Here is a 22,500-nt window from a genome sequence, read left to right on the forward strand (position 1 = left end):
GGTCCCAACATAACGATGTAGTTATAAAGAAGGCAAGACAACAGCTATACTTCATTAGGAGTTTGAAGAGATCTGGCATGTCAACAAATACATTCAAAAACTTTCATAGATGTACCATGGAGAGCATTCTAACAGGCTGCATCACTGTCTGGTATTGGGGGTGGGCTACGTCACAGGACCAAAAGAAGCTGCAGAAGGTTGTAAATTTAGTTGGCTCCATCTTGAGTACTAGCCTACAAAGCACCCCGGACATCTTCAAGGTGCGGTGTCTCAGAAGGGCAGCGTCCATTATTAAGGACCTCCAGCACCTAGGGCATGCCCTTTTCTCACTGTTACAATCAGATAGGAGGTACAGAAGCCTGAAGGCACACACTTAGCAATTCAGGAACAGTTTCTTCCCCACTAACTCATTTATTTTAATATACAGTATTTTCGCTTTTTGCACTTTTTTAAGCTGTGCAATTTACCCATACTGTAATTGATTTACTTATTTATTATTATTTTTTAAAATTTTATTTATTACTTTTTCTCTTCTATATTATGTATTGCATTGAACTGCTGCTGCTATGTTAACAAATTTCACATCACATGCGGTGATAATAAACCTGATTCTGATTCTGATGATAGACCTGGCTGAGTATGAAGCTTCTGCAGCTTTTTCCATGCTGTACAGTGTCCCCCCCAAACCAGACAGTGATGCAACCAGTTCAAAACCTCTTATATCCCTTTATAACCGGTTCACCCCCTTGCCCTCTTGAAGGACGTGAGGGTGGGACAGACAGGATATCCACAGGAACTTTGTGAAACTTGGCAATCAAACTTTATTCTGTAATAAACCACTTCCCTGAAATATTCCTCATTAAAACACAGGTTTTTCTGTCTACGTCCCTGAAACCATTCCACCTACACCAACAACAGCACCGGTTGCACAGGACCATACACCAGTGAATCAGGTCTGTCCATTACATTGTGATCAAGACCTTAGCCATGAGGCTCAGTAAAATTGCTAAATGCTGGAAATACTTGAGCACCTTCAAATAGATTAGAACATAGAAGAATACAACATAGTACAGGCCCTTCATCCCACAATGTTGTGCTGACCCTTTAACCTACTCTAAGATCAAACTAATTGGTGTGTTGAGCATCGCAAGGGGGCCTCGGAATGGGCCATCATAAGGAGGTCTCAGAAGATGTTGGTGTGCGTCATGGAGGACAAAAACAAATGAGATGAAATGTAGGTCAACAGGAATCCAAGAGTGCTGGACACCAGGAGGGGAGGAAGGAATAGGTACAAAGGAATTGAATTTACTGAGGAGGGTGGAATGCTGTTGAGAGGCCGGCCAGGCAGTCACGGTGTCAGGAATAAAATCACCTGGCACTTGTAATGGCTGCCCGTATACCAATTCAACTGTGGACGACTGCAACTTCTCTTTGAGGGCTGTTCTGAACCCCAGCAGGACCTACGGGAGATGATCAGCCCAACACTCACCCACTGGGGAAGCCCTCAGAGCAGCCTTTGAGGAGTGGTGAAACTGCTCGGAAAGGCCATTAGACTGCATGTGATTTGCCAGAGTGTGATGTACCCTCACCCCAAGATTCTGGGTCATTGCAGCCCAGTGGTTTGATATGAATTGCCGATAGAGGTCAGAGGAAATATCAGACATTTACCAAACTGAGCAACCCAGGGGCCGACAAACGCCTGAGCCACGTCGGTGGCCGTTGTCGATGCTGGAGAGACGACCCCTGTCTACCTCGTGGTACGATCCACCATGGTAAGGAGGGATGTAAAACTACGGGATGGGGAAAGAGGACCAACAAGGTCCACATTGACATGGTCAAATGTTGCTCAGGAATCTCAGACGATGCCAAAGGCACTTGAACGTGATGGTTAATTTTTGCCCACTGGCGTTCCCTACAGGCTGCAGTCCAATCATGTATGTCCTTCCTAATGCCGTGCCACATAAACTGAGAGGCCATGTATGGAGTCAAAAACAGTCCATCTCCAGTCTGTGGGCACTGTGGGGCGAGGGTGACTGGTGAGATATTGTACAGGAGAGAAGCCCCAGCTTCCCCGAACCTAATGTCAGCAAACCGCAGGCCTGTGACTGTTGTTTGGTAAGCCTGGGCCTCTGGGTCAGTAACTTGGTCGGCTGCCATGCTGGCATAGTCAATCCCTATGTGTATGGCCTCAGTGGCTCCCCACGAGAGGCAATCAGTTGTGACATTATTTTCCCCCTTATATCTGATGTCTGTTGAGAACACTGATAGGTAGGCCTGAAGACATTGCTGCTATACAGATCAAAGGTCTGATATTTTGACTATCGTGTGCCCAAGGTGTTTGTGGTCAATGAATGTTGTGAAATGGCGACCCTCTAGAAGGAAATGAAAATGGCAGTCAGCCAGATGGAGCCTGAGAGACTCATGGTCAAACATCCTGTAATTCCTTCAGTGGGGGAGGAGTTGCTGACTGAAGAAGGCGAACTGGAGGGCACAGCCTCAAAGTTGTGGGGTGACCCTTTTAGAAAATAGGTAAGCAGGAATTTTTTAATCTTTTGAGTAGTGAATCTGTGGAATGCTCTGCTAGAAACTGCGGTGGGCAGGGGCAAGTCTGTGAGTATATTTAAGGCAGAGATTGTTTCCTGATTGGTCAGGGCATCAAATGATATGGCGAGAAGGCAGATATATGGGGTTGAGTAGGATCTGGGATCAGCCATGATGGCATGGCGGAGCAGACTCAATAGGCTGAATGGCCTAATTCTGCTCCCATGTCTTATGGTCTAAGAAGACCATAAGGCAACAGTAATTCAAATAACTATGCATTGCAACACTGCTCCACAGAAGAGCATCTCTGAACGTACAACACGTTGAATGTGAAGTGGGTCTGCCACTGCAGCAGAAGACCATGAACATACATTTCGTGGCCACTTTATTGGATACAGGAAGGAACTAATAAAGTGGCCACTGAGTGTAGGTGATCGGGCAAAAACTATAAACAAGATCGATCCAACACATCATCGCTCCTTGCTGTCCCCAGAGACAAAACGCAGGCTGCAAATTTTCTCCACCACCCCCAACCCCATATGTGGTTGTTGTAGCATATTTGTAGTTTCCTGAGTGATAACAAAACTGTGAGCAGCTAACAGTGTGAGAGCGGCACTTCCTGGCCTGAATGCAGTCATTCTCCAGCCAGCTGCAGCTCTTTGTTATCCTGTAATACTCAGCATTTTGCAGCTGAGTAGTAGGAGCAGTCAGCGGGAGATGTGGATGCTGTTAAAGTTGTTTCCTCAGTACTCTAATGTTCTCTCTCCCCATTCACACTGCATTGTGCATTCTCACTGCCCAGGGCTGGTCTAAACATCAGCCCAAGCCTTGAGCCCAGTTCCTGTAATCACTTACTGTATGTCGTTTGGACTGGGCGGTGACAGTAACCTTCATTTGTTAAAGGACGTTAATTGTGTTTTCTTGATAAGCCCTCAATGTTATGGTCACTATAACTGCAGAAGACCAAATGTTAGTAAAACCATAAGACCATAAGACAAAGGAGCAGAAGTAGGCCATTTGGCCCATCGAGTCTGCTCCGCCATTTCATCATGAGCTGATCCAATCTCCCCTTTAGTCTCATTCCCCCGCCTTCTCACCATAACCTTTGATGCCCTGACTACTCAGATACCTATCAATCTCTGCCTTAAATACACCCAATGACTTGGCCCCCACTGCCACCCGTGGCAAGAAATTCCATAGATTCACCACCCTCTGGCTAACAAAATTTCTTTCGCATCTCTGTTCTGAATGGGCACCCTGCAATCCTCAAGTCATGTCCTCTCATACTAGACTCCCCCACCATGGGAAACAACTTTGCCACATCCACTCTGTCCATGCCTTTCAACATTCAAAATGTTTCCATGAGGTCCCCCCTCATTCTTCTAAACTCCAAGGAATACAGTCCAAGAGCGGTCAAACGTTCCTCATATGTTAATGATTCCTGGAATCATTCTAGTGAATCTTCTCTGAACCCTCTCCAATGTCAGCACATCCTTTCTTAAATAAGGAGCCCAAAACAGCATGCAGTATTCCAAGTGAGGTCTTACCAGTGCCTTATAGAGCCTCAACATCACATCCCTGCTCCTATACTCTATTCCTCTCGAAATGAATGCCAACATTGCATTTGCCTTCTTCACCACTGACTCAACCTGAAGGTTAACCTTAAGGGTATCCTCCACGAGGACTCCCAAGTCTCGTTGCATCTCAGAACTTTGAATTCTCTCCCCATTTAAATAATAGTCTGCCCATTTATTTCATCTACCAAAGTGCATGACCATACACTTTCCGACATTGTAATTCATTTGCCACTTCTTTGCCCATTCCCCCAATCTATCCAAGTCTCTCTGCAGACTCTCTGTTTCCTCAGCACTACCAGCCCCTCCACCTATCTTTGTATCATCAGCAAATTTAGCCACAAAGCCATCTATTCCATAATCCAAATCGTTGATATACAACGTAAAAAGAAGCGGCCCCAACATGGACCCCTGTGGAACACCACTGGTAACCGGCAGACAACCATAATGGGATCACTTTATTCCCACTCTCTGTTTCCCGCCAATCAACTAACAGTCTATCCATGTATGTAACTTTCCCATAATTCCATGGTCTCTTATCTTGTTTAGCAGCCTCATGTGCGGCACCTTGTCAAAGGCCTTCTGAAAATCCAAATACACAACATCCACTGCATCTCCCTTGTCTAGCCTACTTGTAATTTCCTCAAAAAATTGCACTAGGTTTGTCCGGCAGGATTTTCCTTTAAGGAAACCATGCTGAGTTCTGCCTATCTTGTCATATGCCTCCAGGTACTCCGTAACCTCATCCTTGACAATCAACTCTAACAACTTCCCAACCACTGATGTCAGCTAACAGGTCTATAATTTCCTTTTTGCTTCCTTGCCCCCTTCTTAAATAGCGGAGTGACATTTTCAATCTTCCAGTCCTCCAAACCATGCCAGAATCTATCGACTTTTGAAAGATCATTGCTAATGCCTCTGCAATTTCCACTGCTGCTTCCTTCAGAACACGAAGGTGCATTCCATTTGGTCCAGGGGATTTATCTACCCTTGGACTATTCAGCTTCCTGAGTACTTTCTCTGTCGTAATTGTGACTGTGCATATTTCTCTTCCCCGACACCCTTGAATGTCCAGTATATTGCTGATGTCTTCCTCAGTGAAGACTGATGCAAAATACTCGTTCAGTTCTTCCGCCATCTCCTTATCTCCCATTACAATTTCTCCAGCATCATTTTCTATCGGTCCTGTATCTACTCTCACCTGCCTTTTACTCTTTATATACTGGAAAAAGCTTTTAGTATCCTCTTTGATACTATTTGTCAGCCTACTTTCATAGTTCATCTTTTCCCTCTTAATGACCTTGTCATGGTCCCTTCTGGCACCTGGTTGTCTTACTCAGGAATTGGGCCTTTAACACCTCGTTTAGTTCCCAATCTATTCCCAGGTTCCAATAATTACGAACACCTGCATTCCACCAATAGTATAAGAGTCCTGTAACCACTACTAAAAGGTGCCAGTTCGTTGGTCGACGAATTGACAATAAACTGGACAGGTCAAAGAACACTGAGGCTGTCTACAAGAAGGGTCAGAGCCGTCTCCACTTCTTGAGGAGACTGAGGTCCTTTAGCATCTGCCGGACAATGCTGAGGATGTTCTACGAGTCTGTGGTGGCTAGTGCTATCATGTTTGCTGTTGTGTGCTGGGGCAACAGGCTGATGGTAGCAGACACCAACAGAATCAACACACTCATTCATAAGGCCAGTGATGTGGAGGTGGAACTGAACTCTCCGACGGTGGTGTCTGAAGAGAGGATGCTGTCCAAGTTGCATGCCATCTTGGACAATGTCTCCCATCCACTCCATAATGTACTGGTTAGGCACAGGAGTACATTCAACCAGAGACTCATTCCACTGAGATGCAACTCTGAGCGTCATAGGAAGTCATTCCTGCCTGTGGCCACCAAACTTTACAACTCCTCCCTCGGAGTGTCAGACACCCTGAGCCAATAGGCTGGTCCTGGACTTATTTCCACTTGGCATAATTTACCTATTATTATTTAATTATTTATGGTTTTCTATTGCTATATTTCTACACTATTCTTGGTTGGTGCGACTGTAGCAAAACCAAATTTCCCTCGTGATCAATAAAGTATGTCTGTCTGTCTGACTCGTGTACGAGTAACCTCGCTCCATGGTGTTTAGGACTATCCGTTCTAAGTCAAACCTTGTTCCTGAATTATCTACCAAGACCAAGACTCTGGGTAAAACCCCCCTTGGAACCCATCCCACGCTCGCTACGACGGCAGCGTCTCCCTCCTCGGCCTCCGCGCCCGTGTTCAGCACTTGGGTTCATTCCACCGCCACGTCCTTGCAACAGACCTTTTTAGTTTCCTTTTGTAAGCTTTTAAAAACTTCCCAATCCTCTGTCTTCCCACTATTTTTTGCTTCCTAGTATGCCCTCTGCTTTGCTTTTACTTTGGCTTTGACTGCTCTTGTCAGCCACGGTTGCATCCTTTTTCTATTCAAAAATTTCTTCTTCTTTGGAATATACCTGTCTTGCACCTTCCTCACTTCTCGCATAAACTCCAGCCACTGCTGCTCTGCCATCCTTCCCGCTAGTGTCCCTTTCCAGTCAACCTTGGCTAGTTCCTCTCTCATGCCACTGTAATTTCCTTTACTCCACTGAAATACCGACACATCAGATTTCGACTTCTCTTTCTCAAATTTCACAGTGAACTTAATCATGTTGTGATCACTGCCTCCTAAGGGTTCCTTCACTTCCATCTCTCTAATCACCTCTGGTTCATTACACAATACCCAATCCAGTACAGCCGATCCCCTAGTGGGCTCAACAACAAGCTGTTCTAAAAAGCCATCTCGTAGGCATTCTACAAATTCTCTCTCTTGAGATCCAGTGCCAACCTGATTTTCCCAATCCACTCGCATGTTAAAATCCCCTACAATTATCATAACACTGCCCTTCTGGCAAGCCTTTTCTATTTCCTGTTGTAATTTGTAGTCCACATCACTGCAGCTGTTTGGAGCCCTGTAGATAACTGCCATCAGGGTCCTTTTACCCCTGCGATTTCTTAGCTCAACCCATAAAGATTCTATACCTTCCAATCCTATGTCAACTCTTTCTAATGAGTTAGTATAATTTCTTACCATTAAATCCACGCCACCCCCTCTACCTACCTGCCTGTCCTTCCGATATATCGTGTATCCTTGGACGTTCAGCTCCCAGAGACCTGCATCCTTTAGCCACGTCTCAGTGACGGCCACAATATCATACCTGCCAATCTGTAACTCTACAACAAGATTATCCACTTTATTCCTTATGCTGCGTGCATTTAAATATAACACCTTAAGTCCAGTATTTTGTATTTTTTGCATTGATTGCACTGCAACTTTATTGCACTGTAACTCATCCCAATGGCTGCAAATTTACTCCATCACCTGCCTGTCCTTCCTGACATCCTTACTGCTCACTACCTTAGATCTATTTCTGTTTTCCCTCTCCTCTGCCCCACCATTCTGGTTTCCATCCCCCTGTCAAATTAGTTTAAACCCTCCCTAACAGCTCTATTAAACCTTTCCACCAGGATATTGGTTCCCCTAGGATTCAAGTGTATCCCGTCCTTTTTGTACAGGTCACATCTGCCCCAAAAGAGGTCCCAATGACCCAGGAACTTGAATTGCTGCACCCTGCTCCAATCCCTCAGCCACACATTTATCCTCCACCTCATTCCATTCTTACTCACACTGTCACGTGGCACAGGCAGTAATCCCGAGATTACTACCTTTGAGGTCCTTCTTCTCAACTGCCTTCCTAACTCCCTATATTCTCCTTTCAGGACCTCTACCCTTTTCCTACCTATGTCATTGGTACCTATATGTACAATTACCTCTGGCTCCTCACCCTCCCACTTCAGGATATCTTGGGTGCAATCAGAAACATACCGGACCCTGGCACCAGGGAGGCAAACTACCATCCGGGTCTCCTGATTGCGTCCACAGAATCGCCTATCTGACCCCCTAACTATCGAGTCCCCTGTTACTACTGCTTTCCTCTTCCTTCCTTTCCCTACCCTTCTGAGCTACAGGGCTGGACTCTGTGCCAGAGGCATGGCCACTTTTGCTTCCCCCAGGTAGGCTGTCCCCCCCAACAGTACACAAACAGGAGTACTTACTGTCAAGGGGTACAGCCACTGGGGTACTCTCTAGTACCTGACTCTTCCCTTTCCCCCTCCTAACCGTGACACACCTGTCTGCCTCCCGTGGCCCTGGTGTGACCACCTGCCTGAAACTCCTCTCTATCACCTCCTCACTCTCCTTGACTAGGCGAAGGTCATCGAGCTGCAGCTCCAGTTCCCTAACACGGTCCCTTAGGAGCTGCAGATCAGCGCACCTGGCGCAGATGTGGACGCCATCCCACATCTGACACCAAGAACAACAAGCTGCCCTCACACTCATACTTCCCCTTTCCACAAATAACAGGAAAAACTGAAACTTAAACCTGCCTTGCTTCGCCTGTTTCTGCCCAAGCCCGTTGAGCCAAAGCCCCTAAGCCTTCATTCTGCTCCCGGTTCAACCCTCTGCCTGCAAACGACGCTGCCCGCTGTTTAAGGCTGTGTCCTTTTTAAATCTTCCCCGCTTCACTGCCCGACGTCACACGCCTGCACGATCCCGCCTCTCTTAACTCCGATGAGAATAACAAAAAATCAAAATGAAACAAATAAAACTCATTCAGGACTTCCATTTGGAGGCTCCTCCCACAGTCTGAATTGTTCCAGCAGCTGGAACTCGACTGAAACTCAACGGGTCACGTATCATCTATGGAGGGGAATAGACAGTCGATATTTTGAGTTGAGACCCACTTCTGCACTGTAAAGGAAAGAGGCATACGCCAGAATCAGAAGATGGGGAGGGGAAGGGAAAAAAGCTGGCAGGTGATAGGTGAGACCAGGTGAAGGGGAAGGTGAGTAGGTGAGTAGTATGAAGATGGGTGGGGGAATAGGTGGAAGAGGTAAAGGGCTGAGAAGATGAAGGAATCTGATTGGAGAGGACAGTGGACCTTGGAAGAAAGGGAAGGAGGATGGGGGGCTAGAGGGAGGTGATGAGGGAAAGGTACAAAAGGAAAGGAAAGGGGGAATTATAGGAAATTACCTATCAAACAGTAGTAAAGCAAGGCAACTGGACTTGCTGTGTTGTCTATAACATATTTCTCCACTCATCCGAGAAGTTTTTTCAATTCCCATCCATGGTGGGTAGTTTTTTGGCTTATAAACTCTAAGTTATTTAAATGAATAGAGATGTGAACTTTTGTAGAGGCGCGGGGGGTGGATTAGGGGTGGTATTAGGACTGCATTGTAGGTAACTTATAGGTGGTGTCATACCCCACTGTCTCTGTTCAGCGATGGGTTTTCCAATTTGACGAAGACGGCTTCTTTAACACCTCTTACAAACCACCTGTCCTCCCTGTACAAAACGTGCACATTGTTATCATTGAAGGAGTGTCCCTTGTCCTTTAGGTGTAGATATACAGCTGAGTCTTGACCTGAAGTCGAGACTTCCTATGTTGGGCCATCTGTTTGTGGTGGTTGTTTTGCCTCACCAATATGCAGATCTGAGCAGTTCTCATTGCATTGGGATAGCCTATACAATATCGATCTGTTTATTTCAAAAAGCACAAAATCCCTGTGTTTCCACACTGAGGATCCTACACCCAAGCCTAAACAGAGCAACATTGTATATTCTATCCAATGGATTGCAAACGGCACAGATCGTTGTCAAACTGGAAAACCCATCCCTGAACAGACAGGGTGAGGTACAACACCACCTATCAGTTACTTACAATGCAGTCCTAACAAATCACAGAGTTTATAAGCCGGAAAACTACCCATCATGGATTAGAACTGAAGAAGCCCCTCGGATGAGTGGTGAAACGTCTTCAAGACAACACAACAAGTCCAGTTGCCTTGATTTACTACATTTGATATACAATGACCTGGATGACTGGGAACCTTCATAGAAGTTATACAGGAAGTTATCTTTCTCCCTCTTCTTGCTTCTCCTCCCTCCTTCTCTATTTTTCCATTCTGGTTACCCTCCTGACCTTTCTCCTCACCTACTCATCACTCCCTTTTGGTTCCACTCCCTCTTCCCTTTCTTCCATGGTTTTACCTTTACCAGTTCTTTACCTCCTCCAATATCACTCCTCCCCCACAAACTCACCTTTCCCCCCTTCACCTGGTCTCACCTATCACCTGACAGCTTGTACTCCTCCCCTCCCCCATCTCCTTATCCTGGCTTCTTCCCCCTTCATTTCCAGACCTGATGAAGGATCTTGGACTGATTGGGAGGGGTTTTCAATCCTTCGTTACTACAGTGGGAGTTTCTACCTGCTTCAAAAGGGCAGCAATAATACCGGTGGCCAAGAAAAGCAGGTGAGCTGCCTTAATGACTATCGTGCAGAAGCACTCACATGTATGGTGATGAAGTGCTTTGAGTGGTTAGTTATGACTACAATTAACTCCTATCTCAGCAAGAATCTGGACCTAGAGCAATTTGCCTATCGTCACAATAGGTCTACGGCAGTTGCAATCTTATTGGCTCCTCATGCAGCCTTGCACTTACTGGACAATACAAATACCTGTGTCAGGATGCTCTTTATTGACTACAGCTCAGCACTTAACACAATCATTCCCACAGTTCTGATTGAAAATCTCCAGATCCCGAGCCTCTGTATCTCCCTCTGCAATTAGATCCTCAGCTTCCTAACTGGAAGATCACGATCTGTTGAGATTGGAAATAACATCTCCAACTCGCTGACAATCAGCACTGGCACACCTCAGGGATGAATGCTTAGCCCACTGGTCTACTCTCACTACACCCATGACTGTGTAGCTGGGCATACCTCAAATACCAGCTGTAAATGTGCTGACGATAGAACTATTGTTGGCAGAATTTCAGATGGTGACAAGAAGACAAGGAGTAAGATTTATCAGCAACGAGTGGTGTCACAGCAGCAACCTTGCACTCAATGTCAGTAAGACCAAAGAGCTGATTGTGGACTTGAGAAAGGGTAAGATGAGGGAACACACACAAGTTGTCATTGAGGGATCAGAAATGGGAAGAGTGAATAATTTAAAGTTCCTGGGTGTCAATGTCTCTGAGGATCTGTCCTGGACCCAACATACCAATGCAGCTACAAAGAAGGAAGGACAGTGGCTATATTCATTGGAGTTTGAGGAGATTTGGTCTGTCACCAAAGACATTTGGCCCCTTATTGAAATGATAGTTGGGACACAACCTCATGATGCCCAACAAATATGAGTCTTTTCAGTTTTACACAAGAGCTTCTGCAGATGTTGAAAATCCAGTCCAACACACAGAAAAGGCATAAGGAACTCAGCAGGTCAGGCAGCATCTATGTAGGGGAATAATGAGATGACATTGCGTGCTGAGACTTTCATCAGGACTATTGCCTTTAAATGTTTTCAGGAAGGGAGTTTCATTTCTTTCTCTATTGATAAGTCAGTATGATGGTGAGATTATACAGAGTATAAAACCCAGAGCTCACAGTGACAGCTGACATTAGAAAGGGCGAGGTGTGCAGAGAATGGGTCTCGGCAACTTGAGTAGCTGCCTGCCTCTTCTGGGTAAGTGTTAATTCTGGAATATTTCTCGTTTTATCCCTGGTCCACTCTTTTCCCTTCCCTCTATTTCACTTTTCTCTCTACTGTCTCTCACTTCTATTTCCCCTTTCCCTCCTGTCTCCCTCTCCTCTTCTTCCCCTTCTCCCTTAACTTTCCTCATCCTATTTCTGTTCCTTGTCCACTCTTTTCCATTTCTAATTCTACAATAGTACCCACTTTTTTCAGCAGGTTTGATGGAAAAGTTGTGATTAGGGTGGAGAGAGTGGAGGGCAGTACGCTCAAATTGCATGTGGTTCAAATAAGAGAGAGGAGTGCTAAAGTTGAGACAGCTAATGACATGTCGTCAGTTAGAGATAAAAAGCACCAGAGTAATAAGAAGAACTCATTTTCTCAATATATTTATTTATTTGTTTGTTTGTTTGTTTGTTTATTGTTTTGTATTTGCAGAGCTTTTTTTCTTTTGCACGTTGGTTGTTTGTCCATCTTTGGAGCAACAGAGGTTGAGAGGTGACCTGATAGAGGTGTATAAGATGATGAGAGGTATTGATCGCGTAGATCGCCAGAGGCTTTTTTTTCCAGGGCTGAGATGGCTAACGTGGGGGGCATAGTTTTAAGGTGCTTAGAAGTAGGTACAGGGGTATGTCAGAGGCTAGTTCTTCACACAGAGAGTGGTGGGTGCATGGAATGCACCGCTAGTGATGGTGGTAGAGGTGGATACAATAGGGTCGTTTAAGAGACTCTTAGATAGGTACATGGAGCTTAGGAAATAGGGGTCCATGTGGTAAGGATTTTCTAGGGAGTTTCTGGAGTAGGTTACATAGTCGGCACTACATTGTGGGCCAAAAAGCCTGTAATGTGCTGGAGATTTCTATGTTCTACGTAGGCTGATCCAGAAGATTAAGGCACACGGGATTGATAAAGAGTTTGTAAATTGGATTCAAAGTTGACTTAATTATAGAAGACAGAAAGTAGTGGTAGAGGGGTGTTATTCTGACTGGAGGTCTGTGACCAGTGGTATTCCACAGGGATCAATGCTTGGAGCTCAGTTGTTTGTGCCTCATAGAACTGACTTTAGTGAAAACATGGACGGGATAGTGATTGCCAAACGATACAGCAAAATATAAATCAATGTTCAAAGTTCAAATCCAAAGTAAATTTATTATCAATGTACATATATCTCACCATATACAATCCTGAGATTCATTTTCTTATGGGCATTAACAGTGAATACAAAGAAACACACAAAACAAGATAGACAAATAACCAATGTGCAAAAGGCAACAAACTATTGAAGAGTTGCAGATATGGACAGGATGATTTCAGGTGCAGTTTAATGCAGCCAAGTATGAAGCATTGCACTTGGGATCCAAATCTATTGTACCCTGAAAGTGAATGCAGAGTTTAATGGGGTGATAAAGAAGGCAATTGGTATGCTTGCCTTGTCTTTGAGGAATTGAGTTTAAGATTAAGGAAATTATATTACCCAATGGAGTCTTGATATGACAGTCAACCTAATTTGACCTTGCACTCTCTTGTCTGCCTGCAGTCTCTTTGTAACTGTAACACTTAATTCTGCAATCTGTTATTGTTTTTCCTCCTACTACCTCAATGCACTGTTGTAATGAAATTATCTGTAGGAATGATGTGCATAATAAAGTTTTTTGTTGGAGCTCAGTTAATGTGGCATTAATAAATGAACTGATCAGTTTACCAGCTTTATAAAGTTCTGGTTAGGCTGCAACTGGAGTATTGCATTCAGTTCTGGTCGCTCTAGTCTGGGACTGATATGAGGCTTTGTAGAAGGTGCAGAAGAGATTTGCCATGGTGCTGCCTTAAAAGGAGGGAATGCACGGTAGGGAGAGGTTGCACAAACTTTGGTTATTTTCTTTGGAGTAGGAGAGGCTGAACGAAGGCCTGATAGAAGTTCGTAAGGTTAGAAGGGGATAGATAGAGCAGGGAGCTGGTATGTTTCTCCAGGGTTGAAATGTCTGATACTGGAGGGTGTGCTGTTAATGTATTTAATGTGTGTGGCTGGGGGATGGGGAGGAGTTGAAAGAAGTTATGTGGGGCAAGCTTTTAACACAAAGTAGGTGGTGCCTGTAATATGGTAGGCACATGAATAAACAGAGAGGGATTTGGATATTGTGTTGGCAGAAAGGAAGAGATGATTTAAATGCTAGTTTAATTAGTTCAGCAGAATACTGAGGAGCCTGTTCTGCGGCTGTGTGCAGAAGTAGGTCCTGGGTCAATTTAATGTGCCCAGAGTCCAGTAAGGGTATTCATTTCCCAGCCCTTTGGGCATCTTCTCCTGATTGAAGAAGGAGCGGAGATCAGTGGACCAACCCTCTGAAGTTGTTGGACCAGATTTCAGATTAAACGGACATCACCCTAAAAGGACCAGCCATGAATTCACGGTATTGTTCAGGATAGATCGCATGGGCCAGTGCATGGCCCAGTGGGTGAATGTTCACTGGGCAAAGATGCTGCAATCGGTGCTGAGGGAGGTGACTAGACTCGAGCTTCTGAGGAAGTGAGAGTCAGCGGACCAAGGTTTAGTCTTGATCTCAGGTACTGTCTGTGGACTTTGCACGTTCTTCCTGTGAACACGAGGTTCCTCTGGGTGTTCCAGTTGCCTCTCACATCCCAAGGATATGCAGGGTTAATTCTCACTGGAAAGTACCTCGTAGAGTAGGTAAAGAGTGAAATAGCTAAAGGGGAATTAATGGGAATCTGAGGGAGAATGTTGCCAGAAAACAGGGAAATAAGAAGGGAAACAGGACAGATGGGATTGCTCTGCTGGAGCTGGTATGGAATAGATGGGCTGAATGGCTTCTGGCTGTCACACAAGTCACTAACATGGCAATGACCATCCAGTGTCACGAGAGGGACATCCACCCAGTCACCTGGTTTACCCAAGTGCTTGCTTCCAGAAAGCCCCAGGGATCTCAGTTCATCCTGTCCTGCCCTGGAGACGGACTTCTTGAGAGCCCATGTAGGACAATGGTCAGTTCCACCAATGTTAGGGAGTATGTGAGCCAATATTTGGACTGTCATCCCACAAACCCTGCTGGATTAATCAGGTGAGAATAGATTCTGTTAAAGGTACAGGCCAAGTCTCCTATTCTCTCTGGATCCTTGACTGGGGACAGGGCAGGAAAATGTTCAGAAATGGAGCACCATCCATAATTATCACACTGATAGCACAGGCTTGGAGGGTTGAATGGTCTCATCTTATCTTCTATGTTTCTATGGGCAGGAGGAGCTGTCATCGATCATATCTTCATGATCTGGTGATGAAGCCTCCACCATTTCCCCACCAGTTAGAAGTGTGAGCCACATTTCAAAGTATCTGGGACCTTGCAAATGAGTCTTAGTGCATTATCAGCTGCAGGTCTGTCAGTGGACTCTCCAAACCCTGGTACCCATCCCAGGACAGACTCCTTCACAGCTTGAGCCAGGAATTACAACCCACACATCTGTCTCTGATCTGCCCTTCATATGTACTTGATTGGATGTCATAGAGGTAGATTTAACATCCGCCGGACGACGCTGAGGATGTTCTACGAGTCTGTGGTGGCCAGTGCTATCATGTTTGCTGTTGTGTGCTGGGGCAGCAGGCTGAGGGTAGCAAACACCAACAGAATCAACAAACTCATTTGTAAGGCCAGTGATGTTGTGGGGGTGGAACTGGACTCTCTGACGGTGGTGTCTGAAAAGAGGATGCTGTCCAAGTTGCATGCCATCTTGGACAATGTCTCCCATCCACTCCATAATGTACTGGTTAGGCACAGGAGTACATTCAGCCAGAGACTCATTCCACCGAGATGTAACACTGAGCGACATAGGAAGTCATTCCTACCTGTGGCCATCAAACTTTACAACTCCTCCCTCGGAGTGTCAGACACCCTGAGCCAATAGGCTGGAGTTGGACTTATTCCCACTTGGCATGATTAACTATTTATTATTTAATTATTTATGGTTTTATATTGCCATATTTCTTCACTATTCTTGGTGCATCTGTAATAAAACCCAATTTCCCTCAGAATTAATAAAGTATGTCTGTCTGTCTGTCTGTCAATACTCTGTACATAACTCATGTTGTCTCTGCCCACGATATATTTGATGGGATCATTAGTGATTGGTCAGTATGACGTTGTGGGCATCACTGAGTCGTGTTTGAAAGAAAACAATAGTTGAGAGCTTAACATCAAAGATAAACTTTGTATCGAAAGGACAGGCAGGACAGCACAGGCAGTAGTGTAGCTCTGTTGTTGGAGATGGAATTACATCTTTTGAAAGAAGTGATATAGGGTCAGAGAATGTTGAATCTCTGTGAGTGGAGTTAAGAAGCTGCAGGGATTTAAAAAAATGGGAATCATATATATATCTCCAAATAGTAGGCAAGATGTGGGGTTGAGATTGCAAAGGGAGCTAGAAAAGTCAAGTAATAAGGGTAATGACACAATAGTAATGGGGAACTTCTATATGCGAGGGGATTGGGAAAATCTGATTGTTGTCGGATTGGGAGGGAATTTGTTGAAGGCATATGAGATGGCTTTTTAGAGCAGTTTCTGCTTGAGGCTACTTGGGAAAGGCGATCTTAGATTGGGTATTGTGTAATAACCCAGGTCCTATTAGGGAGCTTAATGTAAAGGAACACTTAGGAGGCAGGGATCATAATATAATTGAATTCATGCAGCAATTTGAAAGGGAGAAGCATAAGTCACATGTATCACTATCGCAATGGAATAAAGGGAATTAGAGAGGAATGAGAAAGGAGCTTGGCCAGGATTGAAGGAGGATACTGGTGGGAATGACGGCAGAACAGAGATGGCTGAAATTTCTGGGAATAGTTCACAAGCGCAGGATAGAAGTTGTTCTGTAATTCCAAAGTTACAGAACCTGGGCCTCTGTACCTCCCCCTGCAACTGGATCCTTGACTTCTTAACCGGAAGACCACAATCTGTGTGGATTGGTAATAATATCTCCTCCTCGTTGACAATCATCACTGGTGCACCTCAGGAGTGTGTGCTTAGCCCACTCCGCTACTCTCTTTATACCCATGACTGTGTGGCTAAGCATAGCTCAAATACCATGTATAAATTTGCTGATGATACAGCCATTGTTGGTAGAATCTCAGGTGGAGACAAGAGGGCATACAGGAGCAAGATATGCCATCTAGTGGAGTAGTGTCACAGCAACAACTTTGCACTCAACGTCAGCAAGACTAAAAATATGATTGTGGACTTCACGAAGGGTAAGATGAAGGAATACACAATCCACATAGAGGGATCACAAGTGGACAGAGTGAGCAGTTTCAAGTTCCTGAGTATCAAGATCTCTGATGACCTAACCTGGTCCCAACATATTGATGCAGTTATAAAAAAGGCAAGACAGTAACTATACTTCATTAAGAGTTTGAAGAGATTTGGTATGTCAACAAATACACTCAAAAACCCCTATAGTTGCACCATGGAGAGCATTCTGACAGGCTGCATCACTCTCTGGTATGGGAGGGTTACTGCACAGGACTGAAAGAAGCTGCAGAGGGTTGTAAATTTAGTCGGCTCCATTTTAGGTACTAGCCTACAAAGTACCCAGGACCTCTCCAAGGAGCAGTGTCTCAGAAAAGCAGCGTCCATTATTAAGGACCTCCAGCACCCAGGGCACTATCAGTTAGGAGGTACAGAAGCCTGAAGGCACATACTCAGTGACTCAGAAACAACTTCTTCACCTTTGCCATCCGATTCCTAAATGGACAATGAACCCATGAACACTACTTCACTTTTTAAATATATATTATTTATGGTTTTTGCACAATTTTTAATCTATCCAATATACGTATACTGTAATTGATTTACTTATTTATTTATTATTGTATTCCTTCTATATTATGTATTGCATTGAACTGCTGCTGCTAAGTTAACAAATTTAACGACACATGCCGGTGATAATAAACCCGATACTGATTCTAATTATTTCAAGGGTAATAGAATATAAAAGCAAGGAGATAATGCTGATGCTTAATGACACTAGTCAGGCTGCCCTTGGAGTATTATCAACAGTTGTGGGCCCCATATCTCACAAAGGGTGTGTTGTCATTGGAGAGAGACCAGAGGAGCTTCACGGGGATAATTCCAGGAATGAAGGGGTTAACATATGAGGAGCTTCTGGCAGCTTTGGGCCTGTACTCACTAGAATTTAGAAGAATAAGAAGGGATCTCATTGAAACCTACTGAGCGTTGAAAGGACTAGATAGGGTGGATGCGGAGAGGATGTTTCCAATAGTGGGGGAGTCCAGAACGAGTGGACACAGCCTCAAGATTGAGGGGCGACCTTTTAGAACAGAGGTAAGAAGGAATTTTTTAGCCAATGAGTGGTGAATCTGACACCTAGTCTGTGGGTATATTTAAGGTGGAAGTTGATAGTTTTCTGATAGGTCAGGACATCAAATGATATGGCAAGAAGGCAGTTGTATGGAGTTGAGTGGATTCCAGATTCAGCCATGATGGAATGGTGGAGCAGACTCAATGACCTGGATGGCCAAATTCTGCTCCTATGTCTCGTGGTCCAATGTGAAGGGAGATTCATTCTGTACTTACCCCATGATGTCCCTGCCTCAGATGTGCTTGTAGCACACTGCAGAGGGAGATTTACCATGTATTTAACCCATGATATCCCTGCTCAGGATATGTTTGATGGGACAACACAGAGGCAGTGTTACTCTGTATTTACTCCATGTAGTCACTGCTCTGGAAGTATTTGATGGGATAGTGTTGAGCAGGGGTTCCAGACCCTTTTTTATGCCATGGAGCCTCACCATTTACTGAGGGGTCTATGGACCCCAGGTTGTGAACTCCTGGTATAGAGAGATATTTAAATTGTGTTTAACCCTCTCCTGCCCTGTCTCTCTACATTTACTTTGTGACACTGAGTGGATGATCAAATCCTTGTCCTAATTTAGTTGGAGCTTCTGTGCCAAAATCCAGTTGAACCTTGATTAAATGTCGGGAATGAGTATTTTTCTGACTCTAACAATTGTTGGGCAACTGGAATGCGCTGCCGGGGTGGTGGTTCAAAGTTCAAAGTACATTTATTATCAAAGTATGTACACATATAGAACTTTGAGATTTATCTCCCAACAGGCAGCCACGAAACAAAGAAACCCAAGAACAAACCACACATATATAAATAAAAAGACTGTCCAACACCACATTATGCCCATAAAAAATAAAAGTATAATCCATAAAAAAGACGGTCGAGTTGAGTACCCAACGTGCAATGAAAAACAAAACATCATGCAGACAGCAGCCGCAAATAGCGTTGAAATGGTAAAGTCCCACAGTTCAGTGCAGAGCCGAGTAAACGTGGAGCAGCAATCAGAATCAGCTCATACTTCACCCCAAGTCTCGAGACCCTGACCTTTTCAATCTGGCCCGGTACTTAACTCTCCATCCGAACAACGTGTTCTGCCACCTGGATACACTGGCCTTGCCGTCTCGATTCAGCTTGTAAAACTCCGTCTGTAAATCGTGTTCAACGCTCTGGGGCCTGGACCCCGCGGCTTCGATTCGGCCTCTGCCCAGCCTTTAACACTTCTCCACGCTCTCGGTGACAGATCCGCCACCTCGCCTCCGTTCTGCTGCATCGAATTGCCTCCAAGTCCACAGGAAAGTTACAAACTATTACTTGTTATAATTGTTTGTCAGAAAAAGTGTGGTTCCAACGACCCCAGAGACTTCCAGCCTCTCATTCCAACTCCAGCCTGCACAGTAACCGCCAGTACATCCAGGCCAGGACTTTCCTTGTCCCACCCCACCCACCACCATTCCAACCCCTTCTCTTTCAGGCCCCACCGTCAGCTCTTGTATCCACAGAGCTTCCGTCTTCCTCCCACTCCCGTAGAAATGCCTGTCTTCTCCTTACTGCTAGAGACATTTACTGGTGGCTTACTTTCAGTGAGTTGGGACCATGAGTTGATCACTGAACACCCCAACCCTCCTCTTTCCTCAAACACTACCAAACTTCTTCCCTCCTCTGATCCCAGCTCTCATCCACGCCGGGTCTTCTCAATTCCCTCTACCCTCCTCCCACACCCCACCCGGGGCAGAACGTTTTGTCCTCCATAAGAATCCCATCTTTGTCCTTCTGCACCTGCTATGAGGGCAAACTCTTCTTCCCACGCCCCCGCCTCCACCCTTACTTCTTTGGCAAGGACTCTCCTGTCTGCAATCTTCTTACTCACTCCTTGAGTAGGACCCCACTAAGGAGCACCAGGCCATTGTCTCGTGCGCCATTATTGACTCTGAGGATCCCTGACCCACTGTCACCAGCCTGAGAGTTCCCTTACTCTGCACCTCCCATTTCTACCTCCTTCCCAAAGTCCAGAAACATGACTGTCCAGGTAGACCCATTGTTTCTGCCTGTTCCTGTCCCACTGAACTTGTGTCTGCACACCTCAACTTTTTTATCCCCCTGGTCCAGTCCCTTTCATCCTAAGTCCGTGACACCTCATACACTCTTGATCATTTCAATGACTTTATGTTCCCTGGCCCCAATGGTCTCATTTACACTATGAGTGTCCAGTCCCTATAATCATCCATCACTCATCAGAAGGATGTTAAAGCTCTCCTTTCTGGACAACAGACCCAACAAATTTCTCTCAACCACTACTCTCTTCCTCAATCATTTTTCCATCAGCTAATCCCACTTCCTTCAAACCAAAGGTGTAGCCATGGGCAGTCATATGTGTCCCAGCTATGCCTGCCTTTTCATTAGCTACGTGGAACAGTCCATGTTCAAACCCTACACCTGCATCACTCCCCAAATCTTCCTACTCTATATCGATAACTGCATTATTGATCTTCTTGTACCCATGCTGAGCTCATCGATTTTATCAACTTTGCCTCCAGCTTCCACCCTGCCCTCAAATTCACTTGGTCCATTTCCAACACCCCTTTCTCGACCACTCTGTCCAATTGACTCTCATAGCTGTCTGGACTGTACCTCTTCCCATACTGTCACTTGTAAAGCTGCCATTCTCTTCTCCGTTACTCCACTCCTGCCACATTCCAGAGCAACTGAAATGTCCCCCTTCTTCAAAGAAAGGTGCTTCCCTTCCTCCACAATCAATGCTGCCCACACCCACATTTCTTCTATTTTGTACACATCTGCCCTTACCCTGACGCCACACCAGTGGTAGGATTCCTCTTACCCTCTCTTACCAGCCCACTAGCCTCCACATCCAGTACGTAATTCTTCGTAAGTTCTGACAACTCCAACGGGATCCCGCCAACAAGCACGTCTTTCCCTCTCCCCACTTTCCGCTATCTGCAGGATTGCTCCCTACGTGACTCCCTTGTCCACTCGCCCTTTCCCACTGATCTCCCTCCTGGCACTTATCCTTGCAAGCGGAACAGTGTCACACCTGTCCCTACACCTCCTCCCTCACTACCATTCAGAGCCCCAAACAGTCCTTCCAGGTGTGGCAACATTTCTGTGAGTCTGCGGGGGTCATCTCCTGTATGCAGTGTTCCTGGTGTGGCCTCCTGTTAACAGCGAAACCCCACATACCTTGGGAGACCACTAAATTTAAGTCTACTCAATGATCCCTATTTTAAGGAACAAATTAAAAAAGAAATTGGTATTTACTTAGAATTCAATGATAATGGAGGGGTTTCACCTCCCATTCTGTAGGATACTCAAGGCTTTCTTAAGAGCTATGGAAAGCTATTATAAAAGAATATAAACGAGCGGTTCCGGTGACGTCATTGTCCAGAATGGCAGCTTATGTCAATAGTTCCTCAGAGAAATGCTGTTTTCAGACATCCCACCTCTCCCGGAAGTTCCGGCTCCCTGACGCCCACAAATTATATACAATATCCCGGAAATTGATTTTTTGAGTGAGAAAGCGCGCGCGCGAGAGAGAGAGAGAGAGAGAAAGTGAGCGAGAGAGAGAAGAAAGAGAGAGAGAGAGGAGAGAGAGCGCATGGGAGCGAGAGAGAGAGAGAGAGAGAGGAGAGAGAGAGCAAGAGAGAGCGAGCGAGAGAGGAGAGAGAGGAGAGAGAGAGAGAGCGAGAGAGGAGAGAGAGCGCGTGGGAGCAAGAGAGAGAGAGAGAGAGAAGAGAGAGGAGAGAGAGAGAGAAGAGAGAGGAGAGAGAGAGCGAGCGAGAGCGAGAGAGGAGAGAGAGAGCGCATGAGAGCAAGAGAGAGAGAGCGCGTGAGAGCGAGAGAGAGAGAGCGTGTGAGAGAGAGAGAGCGAGAGCGAGAGAGAGAGCGAGAGTGAGCGAGAGCGAGAGAGAGAGAGAGAGAGCGAGAGTGAGAGAGAGAGCAAGAGCGAGAGAGGAGAGAGAGAGAGTGCGAGAGTGGGAGAGAGAGAGAGAGCGGGAGAGAGAGAGAGCGCGTGAGAGCGAGAGAGAGAGCGAGAGAGAGCGCGTGAGAGCGAGAGAGAACGCGTGAGAGAGAAAGAGAGAGCGAGAGCGAGAGAGAGAGTAAGAGCGGAGAGCGAGAGAGAGCACGTGAGAGCGAGAGAGAGCGCGTGAGAGAGAGAGAGAGAGAGAGAGCGGGAGAGAGAGAGAGCGCGTGAGAGTGAGAGAGAGAGCGAGAGAGAGCACGTGAGAGCGAGAGAGAGCACGTGAGAGAGAGAAAGAGCGAGGAGCGAGAGAGAGAGCGAGAGAGTGCACGTGAGAGCGAGAGAGAGCGCGTGAGAGAGAGAGCGAGAGAGAGAGCGAGAGCGAGAGACAGTGAGAGAGCGAGAGCGAGAGAGAGAGCACGTGAGAGCGAGAGAG

The 22,500-nt window shown here is 45.7% G+C and overlaps 1 protein-coding gene across 1 annotated transcript in view; it reads left to right on the forward strand.

The window, feature by feature from the left end:
* The first annotated feature begins 11,660 nt into the window (after positions 1 to 11,660).
* The window catches only part of LOC140740136 (adhesion G protein-coupled receptor E3-like), a 93,538-nt gene continuing 82,698 nt past the window's right edge, over positions 11,661 to 22,500 (forward strand). Inside the window, exon 1 of the mRNA XM_073069072.1 lies at positions 11,661 to 11,716. Coding sequence (XP_072925173.1) covers positions 11,677 to 11,716 — 40 coding nt within the window. The 5' untranslated portion in view covers positions 11,661 to 11,676. The remainder of the gene's footprint in view (positions 11,717 to 22,500) is intronic.

The sequence above is a fragment of the Hemitrygon akajei genome, chromosome 16, assembly GCF_048418815.1.
Source record: "Hemitrygon akajei chromosome 16, sHemAka1.3, whole genome shotgun sequence".
NCBI lineage: Eukaryota > Metazoa > Chordata > Chondrichthyes > Myliobatiformes > Dasyatidae > Hemitrygon > Hemitrygon akajei.